The sequence below is a fragment of the Barbatula barbatula genome (assembly GCF_947034865.1).
Source record: "Barbatula barbatula genome assembly, chromosome: 19".
Lineage (NCBI taxonomy): Eukaryota > Metazoa > Chordata > Actinopteri > Cypriniformes > Nemacheilidae > Barbatula > Barbatula barbatula.
Genome location: NC_136782.1, coordinates 22,719,436 through 22,737,122, shown reverse-complemented (window position 1 = coordinate 22,737,122; position 17,687 = coordinate 22,719,436). Strand labels below are relative to the sequence as shown.

General features: G+C 44.3%; 1 protein-coding gene across 1 annotated transcript in view; it reads left to right on the top strand.

Annotated features, from left to right (window-relative positions):
* Window positions 1–16,547: 16,547 nt before the first annotated feature.
* Window positions 16,548–17,687, top strand: part of lsamp (limbic system associated membrane protein) — a 78,946-nt gene continuing 77,806 nt past the window's right edge. Inside the window, exon 1 of the mRNA XM_079481195.1 lies at window positions 16,548–16,782. Within this exon, the coding sequence (XP_079337321.1) occupies window positions 16,710–16,782 (73 nt within the window). The 5' untranslated portion in view covers window positions 16,548–16,709. The remainder of the gene's footprint in view (window positions 16,783–17,687) is intronic.

The following is a 17,687-nucleotide window of genomic DNA, read 5'->3' as shown; positions in this document are numbered from 1 at the left end:
TTTTTGGGACACTTTGGGGGCGAGGCGGCCAGTTGGTGTATGGCCCGTGCACGACCTGCATGTTGCTCTGGCATAATTGCTGTGTCTTCATACTTACCTCACCTAACCCTAGCCAGTGCCTGCTCCTCTGGACCTCGTTCCTACCTGTAACAGAAAATTGGAAAATAGAGAAATGCCAGATGATGGCCAAGTGCAAAATCGCACATTACGTCTCAACGGCTGTTGGTGGAAGCTCAGTGTGGGGAAGCTCGTGTGGAAGCTCAGTAGGGGGAAGCTCACATGGAAGCATATTGTTAGAAAGCTCGCTTGGAAGCTTGGTGTTAGGAAGCTCGCCTGAGGAAGGCCTAATATTGTGCCGAAACGTCGCGAAGAAGCTCACACCAATTTTATAAAATGCTCACCACACCTAAATCCTCAACCTAAGGCCCGAAATTGCCCTTGCTCATCCACTGGAGCGTGCTTTTTTTGTTTTCTTAATTTTTTGGGACACTTTGGGGGCGAGGCGGCCAGTTGGTGTATGGCCCGTGCACGACCTGCATGTTGCTCTGGCATAATTGCTGTGTCTTCATACTTACCTCACCTAACCCTATACCTAACCCTAAGTGGGGGGGTGCACTTCACCAGGGGTGCAACCTTCGTTTTTTGCCCTACAACCTACTCTGGTAACCCTATTCTGATATCTGATCTATCCCCCATCCGAACCAAACTCTTACCCTAAGGTCAGGCACCTTCTGGTCGTTGGACAATTAGGCAAAATTCATCTAACCCCCACCCCAACCAAACTCTAAACCTAAGGTCAGGAACCCTCTGCAATGGACACGAATTGCAACATATCTCATCGAAAGGCTCGGAAACAATTGTCGGACCGCGTTCCGTTCGAAAGGCGTGGACGAGACCTTTCCGACGAGCCTACGTTCGTATCTCTACGACCTTCCTACGCAGAGTTATGCCCACTTATTCAAAAAATAGCGCCGCCTGGCGGACAAACGTTATAACTCCGTGTAGGAATGGACTAGAAACGCGAGACGGGTGTTGTCGGAAAGGTCTGGATGACACCTTTCCAACGAGCCGTCGACCGACGCGCTACGACCTTCCGTCACGGATAGGGGGAGCCAAACAGAAACGGCTCTAGAAAAAATATCTCGGCCTAGGAAGGTCGCAGCGACGAGTGCTTGGTGTCGTTGGAAAGGTCTCGGCGAGTCCTTCGAGACGCGTCCGACCTCGTCCTGCTGCGACCTTCCTGGCCAGAGATACGCTTTTCAGACGCCTTTCTGTTCGGGGGTCTAGCTCGGCTTACGAAGGTCGCAGCGACGCGTGCTCGGTGTCGTTGGAAAGGCCTGGACCTCCCCTTTCGAATGACACCTGGCTCTAGGTTCTACGATCTTCGCGGCCCGAGTTACGTCGACTCCAAATTCGTCTGTTTAGAGCGTGTTTTCAGCCAAGTACAACCCCGACTCTATTTTACAAAAAGTGTCTCGCGAAAACTATACAGATCGACTCCAAATGGCCTAAAACGTGTAGAAAAAGCCTTTCTGGGTGAACGAATTTGCACTTTTCCACTTAGGAAAATTTTACAAACTTTTACAAAACTTCACCCTGGGGTGCACTTCCGAACGGAAGCTCGGATCGACTCCAAACCTTCACCATCGTGCTCGGCGACCTCGAAACTATATAATGACGTGCCTCGTTTTCCTTTTACACTTTCATTAAGGGGGGTGCACTTCCTTATCTCGGCCGCTGGGGGCGCTATCGAGCTAAAAGTGAGCGCGTTCGAAAGGGCGTCCGCCAATTACTATATATACGCAATTTCAAGTCTCTACCTACATCCCTTCGAAAGATAAGTGGGGGGGTGCACTTCACCAGGGGTGCAACCTTCGTTTTTTGCCCTACAACCTAACCCTAACCCTAACCCTAACCCTAACCTAACCCTAACCCTAACCCTAACCCTAACCTCACCACAACCCCACTCCTCACACCTAACATTAGTAACCCTGGGCATCTCAAACCTAAAACAAAAATAACAAGGAGCCTACTTACCTTTCAAACACTTACCTCACCTCCTGGAATCCAATCCTGGTCTACACGCCTCTAACATATAAAGGTTCGGGTGGTTACTGAGGCACGAAGGTGGTTGGGAGGTGTATACACACATATACACACAAATACATGGATATAATATACACAAACATTTTACAACTCTAATTGTTCATGGGAATTGCAGGGACATTTGGGTGCAGCGTCGTTTCCTCTTCTGGACCTTGGGTGACCGTTGGTGGTCAGTAGTACGTGGGCCAGTGCACAGCCATTTTTGGGGCCTTAGGGCCCTAGATCTTGGATTTCTTTTCCCCTAACCCCTTTCCTAACCCTCTCCTAACACCTAATATCAGGACCCCCTCGTGTATTACGCCTAAGACCTCACCACAACCCCACTCCTCACACCTAACATTAGTAACCCTGGGCGTCTTAAACCTAAAACAAAAATAACAAGGAGCCTACTTACCTTTCAAACACTTACCTCACCTCCTGGAATCCAATCCTGGTCAACACGCCATTTAAAAGACCAAGTTTTGGCCGGTCGCTGATGCATAAAGGTTGTTGGGTTGCCTCTATATACACACACACACACACACACACACATTTATGGAATATAACATAACACAACACAATTTGGTCAGCATTTACAGACACAAATAAAATATTACAGGAATTGTGGGGACACTCGTGTACGGCATCGTTTTCTCCTCTTGGCCTCGGGTGACCTTGGGTGGTCAGTAGAGGGTGGGCCAGTGCACAGCCATTTCTGGGGCCTCAGGGCCCTAGATCTTGGATTTTTTGCCCCTTACACCTAACATCAGGAACCCTATACGTACTACACCTAAAACAAAAATTACAATGATCGTACTTACCTTTTAAAACACTTACCTCATCCTCCTGGAATCCAGTCCTGGTCAACACGCCACTTAACAGGCAAAGGTTTGGCCAGTTACTGACACTTATAGGTGGTTGGGATGCCTATACACACTATATACACAAACATATATGGAAAATAACATAACCCAATTTGTTCAGCATCTACATGCATAAACTAAATACTCACAAATTATGGGGATATTTTTTTTTTTCACAAATATCTTTATTGAATTTTTAACTTTTCCAAACATTCAAAAAATGAATAGACACAAGACAAAATCTCCCCCCACCCTAAAAAAAAGAAAAAAGAAAACCATGCTCACTCCAACAAAAAGTATAGTTTTACATGTTTTCACAAGGCATAAGAAGGGCAACCACATGTTTTTAAAATCCTCAAGTTTTCCTCTCACAATGTAGGTCAGTTTCTCCAGTGCCAGGTTGTTAGACATTAGTTTGATCCACTGGTTTATCTTTGGTCTTTCTGTTTCCTTCCAGTTCAAAGCGATTACATGTTTAGCCTGCAATAAACAGAAACTAACAAGCTTCCTCTTTGTGGTGGTCCGTTCAAAACCATTTGGAAAAATGTGTAGTAAACAGAGTTTACCGTCCATAGGCATGTTACATTCTATTAAAGAGGAAATAAATGTAGTAACCTCTTCCCAAAAAATCTGAAGTTCCGGACACTGCCACATACAATGGAGTAGAGTGCCCTTATCCACACCACATTTTACACATAAATCAGGAATATTAGAATTAAAATGGTGAAGTTTTACAGGAGTAATATATGTTCTAAATAACCATTTGTACTGAAGCAATCTAAACCTGGTGTTAATAGTTTGCGTCTGTGCCAACAGGCAAGAATTGTTCCACTCATCATCTGGAATTTCTGTTTGTAAATCTGTTTTCCATGCTTGGAAGTATGAAAGACTACTTTCTTTTGAGGAAAGTAGTAAAATGTTATAAAATTTGGAGAGCAGGCCTCTACTCTGATGATGATGATTCACAGCTATGTTCTCTATAGTAGAGAGTGGGGGCTTCACAGTAGACTTTAGTTGGGAAGTGATGAAACTTCTGACCTGTAAGTATTTAAAAAAGTGTTTTTTGGGCAAATCATATTTATTTACCAATTGCTCAAAAGACATCAATACTCCTTCACTATAGAGGCTCCCAATTGTACTCAAGCCCTTATTCAGCCAAATTCTGAACCCCATGTCTGCTCTTCCTGGTTTGAATCTATCATTTCCCCATATTGGCGACAAACACGAGAGCTTAGATACCTCCGACAAGGCAGCATGAGAGTGGTGCCAGATTGATATAGTGTTTCTGAGAAAAGGATTTTTCGTGTTTTTTAATAATTGTTTAATTTCGGCTGCATAAAAATAAGATGTCAAAGGTAGCTTCAATGTATTGTTCTCAATTTGTACCCAAGATGGAGTATCAGTGATAGAAAAATAATAAGTAGCAGCACAAAGTTGAGCTGCCCAATAGTACAACTTGACATTAGGCAATCTAAGCCCCCCTCTGTCATAGGGCAGATATAGAAGGGAGAGCCGCAGCCTGGGGCGTTTACTATTCCATATAAATTTGGTAAAGGTTTTATTCAAAGATGAAAAGAAGGAGGCTGGAAGGTGTAGGGGGATGGACTGAAAAAGATATAAGAATTTTGGGAGAATGGACATTTTAATAATATTAATGCGACCTATCATAGAAATTGGCATCCCACCCCATCTTTCTAAGGAGTCCATTACCTTTTTTACTAAGGGATCATAATTAGTAGGTACAATGTTCTTTATGTCAGGATTTATTTTAATTCCTAGGTAAGTGAAGCCTTCATAGGTACAAGTAAACTGTGTTTGTATTGTAGGGTTATTTTTGTTCAGCATTAACAGGGAGCTTTTCTTTTGATTAACTTTATACCCTGAAAATTCACCAAACCTCTTCAGAATTTGGCCCACAGCCTGGACAGACCTTCCTAAATCAGTTAAAAACAAAACAACGTCATCTGCAAAAAGAGACAAGCGATGTTCTGTATCTCCGATTTGAATACCAGTAATATCAGGGGACTTGCGTATCGCCATAGCGAGTGGCTCGATAGCAAACAAAAAAAGAAGGGGAGATAACGGGCATCCTTGTCGTGTCGATCTACCCAGGCTAAAAGGTCTCGATAACTGGCTGTTCGTTACAACTTTGGCTATGGGCTCTGAATAAAGTAATTGAATCCATTTCAAATATTTTTCTCCCAAGCCAAATCTTTTGAGTGTCCCAAAAAGATAACACCATTCGATCCTGTCAAACGCCTTTTCGGCATCCAATGACAGAAAGGCGTGGTCCATGGCAAATTGTTTTTCGTATAATATATTCAATAATCGACGGGAATTGTGAAAAGCTTGGCGGCCTGGAACAGATCCATTTTGGTCGTTCGAAATTAAGTTAGGAATATGTGATTCAATCCTCCGAGCCAGAGCCTTACATAGTATTTTTGTGTCACATGACATCAAGGATATCGGCCTATATGAGCCCATATCTGTCGGGGCTTTACCTGGTTTCAACAGAACTGAAATGGTTGCCAATCTTAAGGATGGGGGTAGAATACCATTCTCATGGGACTCATTATACATTTCAAGTAGATGAGGTAGTAATTTATCTGAGAATCTCTTATAAAGTTCGATAGGCAGGCCATCAGGGCCAGGAGCTTTGCCTGTATTCATATGGTTGAGTGCCTCTTTAAGTTCTTGAATGCTCAGTTTTCCATCTAGATCATTTTTTGTCTCCTCTGACAAGGTTGGGAATTGAAGTTGGTCCTACGGGGATATTTGGGAACGGCATCGTTTCCTCTTCTTGGCCTTGGGTGACCTTAGGTGTTCAGTAGAAAGTGGGCCAGTGCACAACCATTTCTGGGGCCTCAGGGCCCTAGATCTCTCACCGAGGGGCTCGTTCAAAAACGGAAGCATGTTTAAAAACATGTGACGTGGCCGGTTTGATAAGTGATTCATAGCACTGATTCGATACAAAAGATTCTATATGGGTTTAATAAATACACTGTTGATACCAACAGTTTGTTATAAATAAAGTGATGCATCATTTTTAATCAGCGTTCATTGGACAATATGTCTCCGTGTAACATTAACTAGGAAATCAGGTCAAATTCAAGTGCCTGCACATGCATGTCCCAAGTTAAGACGATTCCCAGTGTGGCCCTTGACCAGCCAAACGTTTTCCCACCCTTCAATAATAGCATGCCAAAACGACAAAATGCTTTTCAAGAGCTATATACAAACTACCATGTGCTGCCATCTTTCCTTCAGAGGACAGAAACAAAATTAATTAGCAGTGGAAAAGTTGTGATTGATCCTGAATATTTCCATTATTTCTTTCTTCAGGGATATGAATCTGCGTTTGTAAACAAGAACTACACAGCATCACATTTGCAGATTTTGCTTTGTATTAAGGGCTCATTAAAGTTATGACTGGCGCTTTACTTCCCCCAGGGCTCATGTGGACATCCATCACCCCCACTGCTCCAATTAGTCAAGAAACTTTCCTAGAAAACTCAAAGGTGCAGAACAAGAGCAGGTTATAGTGAGCTAAATGTGATGCAGTGCTTCTTCATTTACCCAAATGTTTTCTTGTCCCCTCTTTAAGAGGAGGAACCAATGTATGGCTGTGATGTGCAATCTATGAGCAGTTCTAGCTAGGGAGAAAACATTAGTTCACTTAAAGGGCAACATGTACGGTTCAAGCATGCAAAGACGACATGAATTTAGTCATTTTCCCTCGCCCCCGTACAAAGCACTTTCTTATGCATTAAGAAATAAAATGACAAAATGAATCACATTAAAGATCTCGTATCACAGTCAGTTTGTGCCCTTCTCATTTGAATCTTGAGTGCCTATACAGTAGTATTGCATACGTCGTATCTTCGAAGAGTATTTAGTTTACATTTAGTTGTTTAGCAGACGCTTTTATCCAAAGCGACTTACAAAGAGTTTGGGGAGCAATAAGCAATATGTCGTATAGTACATTAGGTGCTACTACAAATTTATAGTTTAATTGTTAATTGTTGAGCGGCGGGCCAAGAGGACGGTATGTGGAAAATACAGCATATTTGAACCTTAAATTGTGTATACACATTGAATTAAATCTAATCTACAAGCGATAATATTCGTTTTAGCCGTGTCATATGACCCCTTTAAATCAGAAACAGGTGCACAGATACATTAATCACACCTGGAAAAGAGAAAAAATTACCAAATGCACAAAAGCTACTTCTAACCTCAGTAGCTCAAGATCGCTTCACATAGTGCTATAGAATAAATTTGCACATACACAATACAGACACATAAGGCCATATATAGCCACATTATCCAAAATACATATTGAAGAGATACATTTTTAGCTGAGTCTTGAAGGTAGGCAAAGATTATATTTTACGAAGTGTAAGGGGTAGCGAATTCCATAATTCAGGAGCATTAACACTAACAGACCTACCATCTAAAGTGGACAGCCGAAAACAAGGAATGGACAAAAGACCAAGCTCAGTTGATCTGAGGGACCGGGCAGGAGAGTAGGAGTAGAGTTGGTCAGACAGACATGTAGGCACAAGACCATTTAGTGACTTAAATGGTCGAAGTAATATCTTAAAGTGAACATGTGATGCCACAGGTAGCCAGTGAAGATCATGCAGTAGAGAAGTAATGTGATCAGATTAGGCGAGATCGCCTGGTGGAGGTGAGAACTCTTGCTGCTGAGTTTTGAACATACTATAACCTTGCTATGAGTTTTTTAAGGCAGAACAAGAAATGGAGCAATTATCTAGACGTGATGTGATTGTCACCCAGTGACAGGGCCGAGGGTTATTTACCACACTCCGGAGGAGCAGACACCAGAAAACACCACGAGGCGGACAACAAGGATAGGTTTAAAAAGGTAAGTTTTTATTAATCTAAAAAAGGGATAAGCAGGGGTGGGGATGCTCGTGGCTGTAGCGTGGACGCAATGCAGGGGGGGGGCTAGTAGGTACTTTTCCATCCTTCAGGTAAGTATATTCCTCTCTAGGTAGGCCTCGTGGGACAGACCGGGACTTTCCTCGTCGTCAGACTCGTGGAAGTACTCGTGGGGCAGGCAGCTTCCGGGCTCGGATTCGTTGACGTGCTTGCAAAGCCACCATTCAACTCTTCACAATAGCTCCCTACGGACAATTCGAGCTCCCTACGGACAATTCGGACAATTCGACAGTGAGGCGGACAGTAGTAGGTGAGACAGAAAACGGGGTGCTTTACCAGCCTTTGCTCTCGTTCTGGGTGTAATGGAACAGCATCGTCAGAAGAATGGTAAGGCTGGACTTTCGTTGATGTGGGATGCAGTGCTCGTGACTTGTGGCAACAACGGTGCGTTGAGTTTTCCTTCCTCCTCTACACCATGCACACGATCTTTAGGGACCTGGAATCAACTACGGGGACAGTTCAATTTGAAAGCATCTTCAAAGTTATGGACCAGTTTCATCCATCAGAGACTCAGAGAAAACAGTTGTTTGATCTCACCACACTCGTGCATAAATCGCCGCTCACCGCCGCTCACCGCCGCTCACCGCCGCTCACCGCCGCTCACCGCCGCTCACCGCCGCTCACCGCCGCTCACCGCCGCTCACCGCCGCTCACCGCCGCTCACCGCCGCTCACCGCCGCTCACCGCCGCTCACCGCCGCTCACCGCCGCTCACCATCATCCACTCGAGTACTCCTGCAGCACTTCACAACTGCCCAAACATTCTCTTCCCCCTTCCTCCTTTTCTTCCTTACCATGCTTTCAGCCGCTCCCTTTATACTGTGCTTCATTGAAGCATGTGCTTCAATGAAGCGCTAATCATTGGCTTCAGCTGGTGCTCGTTATGGTGTCGCACAGGCATTTCTTCCCCCTAGCAACGAGTCGAAATCTTTTTGGTTCCTGGTTTGTTCACCCGGTGAATTGATTAATGCATGAATTAAGATTTCCGCATCAACTAGAGTGAGAGAAGATCAATAGAAAAGATGTGCAATATTACGAAGACGGAAAAAAGAATATTAAGCAAAAGATAGAGATATGTCAAATAAACACCAAGATTACGGAGAGATAAAGCAGGCTTAACATGAACCCCATCAATTTCAAAGGACTGGTCCATCCTTTTCACAGAGGTAGCAGAGCCAATCATCAATGTTTCAGTTTGGTTTTTATTTGGTTTAAGAAAATGCTTGATATCCCTGATGCATACAATAAGTGAGTCAAGCAGGGATGTCATACCAGAGCTGGTGGCAAAGTAGATTTGAATGTCATCCGCATAGCAATGACATTGAAGTCCATGCATGTGTATGATGTCATCAAGTGGAGTAATATAAATGATAAACAGAAGTGAACCCAGAACTGACCCTTGGGAAAACCCTGTAAAACCGGAGCAGTGGCAGATTTATACCCTTGTATGGTGATATACTATTTTCTGTCGCTGATGTAGGAAATGAGCCAGGAAAGAGCTGAACCAATAAGACCGATATCCGAAAGGCGAGAGATGAGTATTTCATGGCAGACTGTGTCAAATGCAGAGTTTAGATCGAGAAGAATCTGGATGTTCATCAACCCATAATCCATGGACAGAAGAATGTCATTAACCACACGAAGAAGAGCAGTTTGAGCGTTATGTGGTGAGCGAAATCCTGACTGAAAAGGTTCGAAGAGCTCATTAGCATTTAAGTAAGATCTTAATTGTAAAGCCACCACTTTTTGTTCTCCATATACATGCTGCCCCTCGGAAACATTATTAAAAAACATGGAATTAGCTTCCATTGCTATGCAGATGATACTCAGCTATATATCTCCTCAAGACCAGATGATTCCTCCCAGCTATCCAAATTGGCAGAGTGCATTGAAGATATAAAACATTGGATGAGCAGTAATTTCCTTCTTTTAAATTCTAATAAAACATAAATATTACTTATCGGACCAAAGACATGCAAACCGAATATTTCTGATTATAAACTGCAAGTTGAAGGATGTACTGTTACTCCAACAAATATTGTAATGTTCTATGTGTTGAATACCGGGTATACCGAAATATTCTATGTGTTGCTGACGCGGAGAAGCTTATTCATGCATTTATGACCTCAGGACTTGACTACTGTAATGCACTACTTAGTGTTTGTCCTGAATCATCAATAAACAAACTACAGTTAGTTCAGAATGCAGCTGCCAGAGTTCTAACCAGGTCCAGAAAATACGATCACATAACCCCACTGTTATCGACCCTTCACTGGCTACACATTAAGTATCATATTGACTTTAATCACTTATAAAGCCTTAAAGGGTTTAGCCCCTACCTACCTAACAGAGCTCCTATCACACTACAACCCATCACGCTCTCTAAGATCTCAAAACTCAGGACTTTTGATAACACCTAGAATAACTAAATCCACCAAAGGGGGTTGAGGTTTCTCATACGTAGCACCTAGCGCCTTCCTGATACTATACCAGGATCAGACACACTCGCCCCAATCTAGATTAAAGACACATCTTAACAGACAAGCATTCACTTCATGCAAAATATGCTAAATAAACCACCAGGAGACTGCTGACATTAGATATTATTTACTAGGTGCTTATATAACAAGTTAAACTATTCATGTACTGTGTTTTACCTTTTTTGTGTTTTTCTTATTTTCCCCTGTAAAGCTGCTTTGGAACAATGCACATTATGAAAAGCGCTATATAAATAAAATTAATTGAACCATTTTTTCAAGAATGGTAAATTTAAGATTGGCCTGTAATTGTTCATGTTGAGATGGTCAAGGTCCGTTTTTTAAGAATGAGGGTCACTGCAGCCATTTTTAATTCTGCTGGAACAATAGCAGATGATAAACTACAGTTTGTCATGTGCGTAATGAAAGGTTCAACCTCGGTAACACACATCTTAAGCCAAACAGCAGGTGTAGGATCAAGCTGGCAGGATGTGGAATTAGACTTCACAATTAGATCACTTTAAGTACAGTTGACTTTGTTGTGTGTCTCTGCTCCAGAAAGACATTTGCTCATGACATAAACTTTCTTAGTAAAGACTTGTAATGAATACGGTCATTTATAAGATGAGTGACTATGTGAGAATCAGAGAATGAGAGGAAATACAACTCAAATCTCTACAGAGCTTTGAAAAGCTCAGACACTCGACTAGAAACCCAACGAAACAGCACAACACCTCCTGAACCATCACACGATGACACATGAGCTGCACTCATGTGCTCAGAGCTATACATCATGTTTGCTGTACAAGAAGACCTCATAATGCCACATTGAGCTTTAAAGGAAAACGCTTTTGTTTCATATGCAGTATCACAGTAAACGCTCAAGATATCAAGGCTGGTCAAATTGATCAACAGCTGTGTCACAAGTAGAGAAACGACATGCACAACTCTTTCTGCTTTTAACGCCCTGGAGGGGAATTTATTAACAGGTGATGAAAACAAGAGGTAGTGTCGGTGCTTCCGGGTTTACGGTGTGGGGTGGTGAGCCGTGCTCCTCCTCAATCCCCGTCTCTGTGCTATCCCGTACGTCCGTAAAATCCTCGTGTCAAATACTCCTCCGTGTCCGTGCAAACCATCGTGTACGTGTAATCCCTCGTGTACGTGTAATCCCTCGTGTACGTGCAGTTCCGTGTGCGGTATGGCTGCTGGAGGTGTGGGGCGAGGGGACGTGGCCTCTGCCGGTCGTCAGCAGTCTGAACCTGGTTACATGAACAGGAGAAAGTATCATTAGACATGCTATTGCCATGGAGTTGTAGCCCCCTGTGTTGTCTGTGAAACCGGCTTTTATGCCGATCTAGATGATTGTCTGACGACCGACAGCTGTGCCTCGTTTCCTCCCTTGGTTGCCATGGCGACGCTGATTGCGCCAGGGGTGACTCGCCACAAGCTGGTATATATCCACATATCATATAGTTATATACCCTCATTACATGACGTCATCTGCTTTACATGCCATTTCTGATATCATTAATGCAGGGCTCCAGACTGCGACCAATAGTAGTGACAGTGCGAGCAATTTTTATAACTACTCATTTTAGATTTTTTACTAGTTGTTATTACCAGAGTCGATCCTCCTTAAACGCAGAATATGCAGGCTGTCTATGGCCTTTGCACCACCCGGGGCCCGTCTTGAGTACCCATAATTCGCTCTACACACGCCCCCTCGCTTAAGATACGCACCTATTCTATTTTTGACGTGATGTTTCTCAGATATTGACATGACATGAGTGCATTACTATGATTCGCTGTTTGCTGTGACGGATATTTTGAGCCTGAGGATGAACGATTTGATATTTGAGACGTTTAAACCATAACTAACCGCGGACTGTGAGGAGTACAGAACACGGCATTAATCTGTTGATTACTTGAGACAGTGCTGAATAATTTACAATCCAAAATTGTCCGGCTAGACATTAGAGTTTTTTTCACTTAAAAGCACGGAGCTAGTTGATCGCTGCTTGATCTGTGGCCCATTCAAGTCGTTCAGGCTTCGTTTTGCTAATCGAGAAGGCGTGTTTAGGCGACCGTAAACTGCATTTAAACTGCTGCTTACTCTGGTAACCTAGGAGAAGCGAATAGTCATCAGAAGTCAGCAGTAGTGCGTAAGTCTGCTATTTACTCCACCGACTAACGACACCGGCAAGGCACATCAGTATATTTAATATACCTTTGTTGTTATTTAATTGTATACTAGCATCATGTGTTTCCAGTTCATTGCTGTACTCCATCACATACAGTGCTCTCGCCCAAGACGCAACGCACGTAATGCTAACTCTAACGCCCGTCCTATTCATGCCTCCACTTCTACACCTCTGACTCTCTCTGTGGGTCTCTGGAACTGCCAGTCAGCGGTGAACAAGGTGAACTTCATCCCTGCTTCGACTAGCCAGTCTGACATTCACATTCTAGGTCTTACTGAGACATGGATTCGTCCTGAGGACTCAGCCACAGCTGTTGCTCTCTCTACCAACTACTCCTTCTCTCACTCCCCCGCCAAACTGGAAGAGGAGGAGGCACAGGTTTGCTTATCAATGATAATTGGAAATATTCCACACTTTATTAACTATGCAACAATTACTCATTTGAATATCACGCTGTCAATATAACTTCTCCTTCTCTGCTCAGTATGGTCATAGTTTACCGCCCCCCAGGTCCTCTGCACAACTTCATTGAAGAATTAGATGCTCTGCTCTCATCATTTCCGGAGGATGGTGGCCCTCTCGTAGTCTTTGGGGACTTCAATATCCACCTGGACAAACCCTATGCTTCTGACTTCCACACTCTCACTGCCTGGTTTGACCTCACACACCTCGCCACAGCTGGTACTCAAAGATCAGGAAACCAGCTTGATCTCATCTACACCCGTAACTGCACCACGGACAACATTAAAGTCACACCTCTTCACATTTCTGACCACTTCTTCATCACTTTCAACATGCTCCTCCCTAAATGCATTACACAAACACCACCACCTGGTTATTTTAGACGAAGCCTTCGCTCTCTCTCTCCTCACTCCCTCTCTGCTAAAGTGTCATCCTCTATTCCCTCCAACTTTGCATCTCTAGATGCTGACACTGCCACCGACACCTTATGCTCTACACTTACATCCTGTCTAGATAATCTCTGTCCTCCAGACCAGCTCGTGCCACCCCCTCCTGCCCGTGGCTGTCTGACATCCTCCGTGAACAACGGAGTACACTCAGGGCTGCTGAAAGGAAATGGCACAAGACCAAGAGTCTTGCTGAAACTACCAATCACAACTCTTCTCTTTCTCTGCTATTTTTACCACAGCGAAAACATATTTTTATACCACCAAGGTGAGCAATGCTGAGGACTTTGACTGCTGAGGACTTTGTAGTATTTTTCACTGAGAAAACATCAGCCATCAGCAAACAATTCTCAGCACCACAGACCTCGTTACACACTACCCTCACTTCAAACATCAAACTCTCCTCTTTCGCCCCACTGACTGACACTGAAGTCACCCGACTTCTCTCTCGCCACCCCACTACCTGTCTGCTTGACCCAATCCCCTCCCATCTCCTTCAGGCTACATCCACCACACTCTCACCTGCACTCACACACATCATCAACACCTCCCTGCTCACCGGCACTTTTCCATCCACATGCACCTACTCAAGAAACCCACATTGGACCCTGCTATTACCGACAGCTACAGACCTGTCTCGCTCCTCCCTTTTATTGCGAAACTCTTGAAAGGGCAGTTTTCAACCAAGTTTCTTCATGCCTATCCTAGAACAATCTACTGGATGACAAGCAGTCTGGCTTCAAAACTAACCACTCCACTGAGACTGCACTGCTATCGGTCACAGAAGCACTGCGGCTAGACAAGGCGGAATCCAAATCCTCGGTCCTGATTCTGCTAGACCTATCTGCAGCGTTTGACACGGTCAATCACCAGATACTGCTAGCAACCCTGTCATTCTTAACAATCTCAGGCTCCCCTCCGCTGGTGCCAATCCTACCTCTCCGGCAGATCATTCAAGGTGTCATGGAGGGGCTCACTGTCCACTGCTCACCATATGATCCCTGGGGTCCCTCAGGGATCGGTGCTTTGACCGCTGCTTTTTTCCATCCTTAGGACCCATCATACAGGCACACGGCTCCTCGTATCACTGTTATGCTGATGACACCCAGATCTATATCTTGTATCACCCAGACGATACCACTGTAGCAGCTCGCATAACAGCCTGCCTAGATGACATCTCAGCTTGGATGAAATAACATCACCTGCAGCTGAACCCGGCCAAGACAGAACTACTTGGCAAGGTCAGGGAAGAGGAGCATCAATTCTGAGTAGTTGCGCCTTACTGGCCCAACCGGACTTGGTTCTCGGAGCTAATGCTCTTGACGACAATTCCTCTGAAGTTGCAGGGGAAGGGCACGTTTTGGCATCCGAGACCAGACCTCTGGGACCTCCATGTCTGGCTCCTGGATGGGACGAGGAGACCCTGAGTGGTCTGCCCCCTGTGGTGGTAGAGACCATTACACAGGCAAGGGGCCCGGCCACAAGGCGGCTTTACGCCTTTAAGTGGCGCCTCTTCTCGTCCTGGTGTTCTTCTCGCGGAGAAGTCCCACGGAAATGCTCAATCGGGCACGTGCTGTCCTTCCTACAGGAGAGGCTGGAGAGGAAACTCTCCCCATTCACACTGAAAGTGTATGTAGCCGCAATTGCCGCTCATCACGAACCAGTTGCTCGAAAGCCCCTGGGGCAGCATGACCTGGTCATTAGGTTCCTGAGGGCGCGATAAGGCTGAATCCGGCCCTTCCGCGCTCCATTCCCTCTTGGGACCTCAATGTGGTCCTGGCGGGCCTTCAGAGGCCCCCCTTTGAGCCCCTAGGAGGCCGTTCTTCCTCACCTCTCGATGAAGACGGTCCTCCTGCTAGCGCTCGCTTCCATCAAGAGGGTAGGCAATGTGTCCCTCATACCACAACACTTGCGCCCGCTGCAGCAGTCAAGAGATGCCCTCAGGCTCCTCAGCACAAAAGGTGAATGAATGCAGCACACCGTCTCGCTTTTATACCCGGATATCGGGGGGCGGAGTCCGGCATGCAAATTTAATTCGCCAATTTCATTGGCCTTTTCAAAATAGTCAGAAGATGATAGGTTCTCAAGTCAAACCCCCATCTGTCGGTCCGACACAACGTCTCGTTCCCTCCATCAGGGAACGGAGGTTGCATACGTAACCGAGACATTTCCAGTGATCTTCCTTGAGATGTTTCTACAACTTGATTGGAGTCCATCTGTGGTAAATTCAGTGGATTGGACATAATTTGGAAAGGCACACACCTGTCTATATAAGGTCCCACAGTTAACAGTGCGTGTCAGAGCACAAACCAAGCCATGAAGTCCAAGGAATTGTCTGTAGACCCACGAGACAGGAATATAAGGCACACAACAGCCTGGCTGATGGACTCTCAGACCATGAGAAACAAAATTCTCTGGTCTGATGAAACAAAGATTGAGCATCATGTCTGGAGGAAACCAGGCACCGCTCATCACCTGGCCAATACCATCCCTACAGTGAAGCATGGTGGTGGCAGCATCATGCTGTGGGGATGTTTTTCGGCAGCAGGAACTGGGAAAAGATGAATGCAGCAATGTACAGAGACATCCTCGATGAAAACCTGCTCCAGAAACCTGCTCCACCCTCTGTCCTTGTCTCACCAACCGCATACTTTTGATAATTTTTTTCTCTAGTTTTCAATAAATATTTCTTTTTATAATACTTGGTATAATGTTTTATTCACAAATGCATATTTTGGGGATAAAAATCTACTATCGTCAATGTTTTGGTTGATTTAATGGCTATATTTGGTGGGCGTAAAAAAACAAAAATCCTTAAAGTAAAACATTGCTCTCCCCCTCTGGCTAATGTTATTTTATTTGTTTAGTTTGTTTTTGTTTTTTCTTCCCTGTAGTATGATTGTGATTTTCATGAAGTGTAACTATCAATATTGTTCTCTATATTGCTTTATTTGAATTAATAATAAAGTCTAAAAAAAAGCACGTCACATCGTTTGCTTCCGCGTTCACCAACAAGGAATAATTAGGCAGGAACAGGAAACAGAGGGATGTACGTGTGTCTCATGTTTAATGAGTTTGATTTGCTGTTCTTTAGATGGCAACCCAGCATCAGAGGTTTAGCTGCAGCATCCGCGTCCGAAGCGAGCACGAGCACGAGCACTGCTGTCATCATCACCGAGCCGAACACGAGCAGAAGCAGATATAGCGACGGATGGACGACATGAGCTGCTTGTGGATGCACGCGATCTTTCTGCCGGGATTCTTAGTGCTCTTCGGCTTTGAAGGTAAAGATGAACATCACAACCGTCACGTGCGTTTCCGTTCCGACTCGCATAGAATACGCGCGCAGTCGTGCCGTTTTATGTCGCTATCATTCATAAGTTCATTCAATCAGACGGTGATGTTTCACGACATAGGCTTATTTTTACTGATGGGCTGGTTAAGATCCGATTTTCCTGGACGTGTCCATTTTCATTTGTGTGCTCTGTTCCCGGATTGAGTTTAGACCTTCATGCACTGGGGTTTATTGCAGACAGAAGTGGTTGTTGTGAATTCAAGTGTGTCTGTGTGTGTTGTGAGAAGCTCAGCATCAGCATCAGCATCAGCACAGGCGATCATTAGACTACACTTGTAACAGTGATATGCTGTTGACCGTGTCCTTGTAGGACCTTCTGAAGCTTTATACCACTGAAGGATTGAGCTCATATTTTTCTTCTCTTATCAATCACACGTCTCATTATAAGGATCTGTTTGGTTAGATGTTTATACTTATACAGATGCCTGAGCAAAAACTCTGCTGTTGTTTTTCTTCTAATGTTATTGATGAGAGCACTTACATCCATTAGTAATATTGATTCGGCTGTCAGGATAGGACACACTCATTAGGTTGAACAGTAATTATGTCAGAAAACACAAAAAACTTTCAGGTGGTATTTTGAACACGAATATCAACATATTCAACACACGGACGGTTATTACAAGACCTGGTTCATGGATAAAATGTGAAAGCTGGTGTAGTCTGTAGCCGTAGTGTAGTGCTAGCAAAAAAGTGGTGTAATGTACCACTATTACCTCAACCCAAGCGACCAAAAAAAGACCTCATTTTGTTTCTTTGTTTGTCTAGTAACATGACAATTATTAAATGAGCCATTGATTAATATTTATGCACAGTTCTTCACTTATGCGTTGA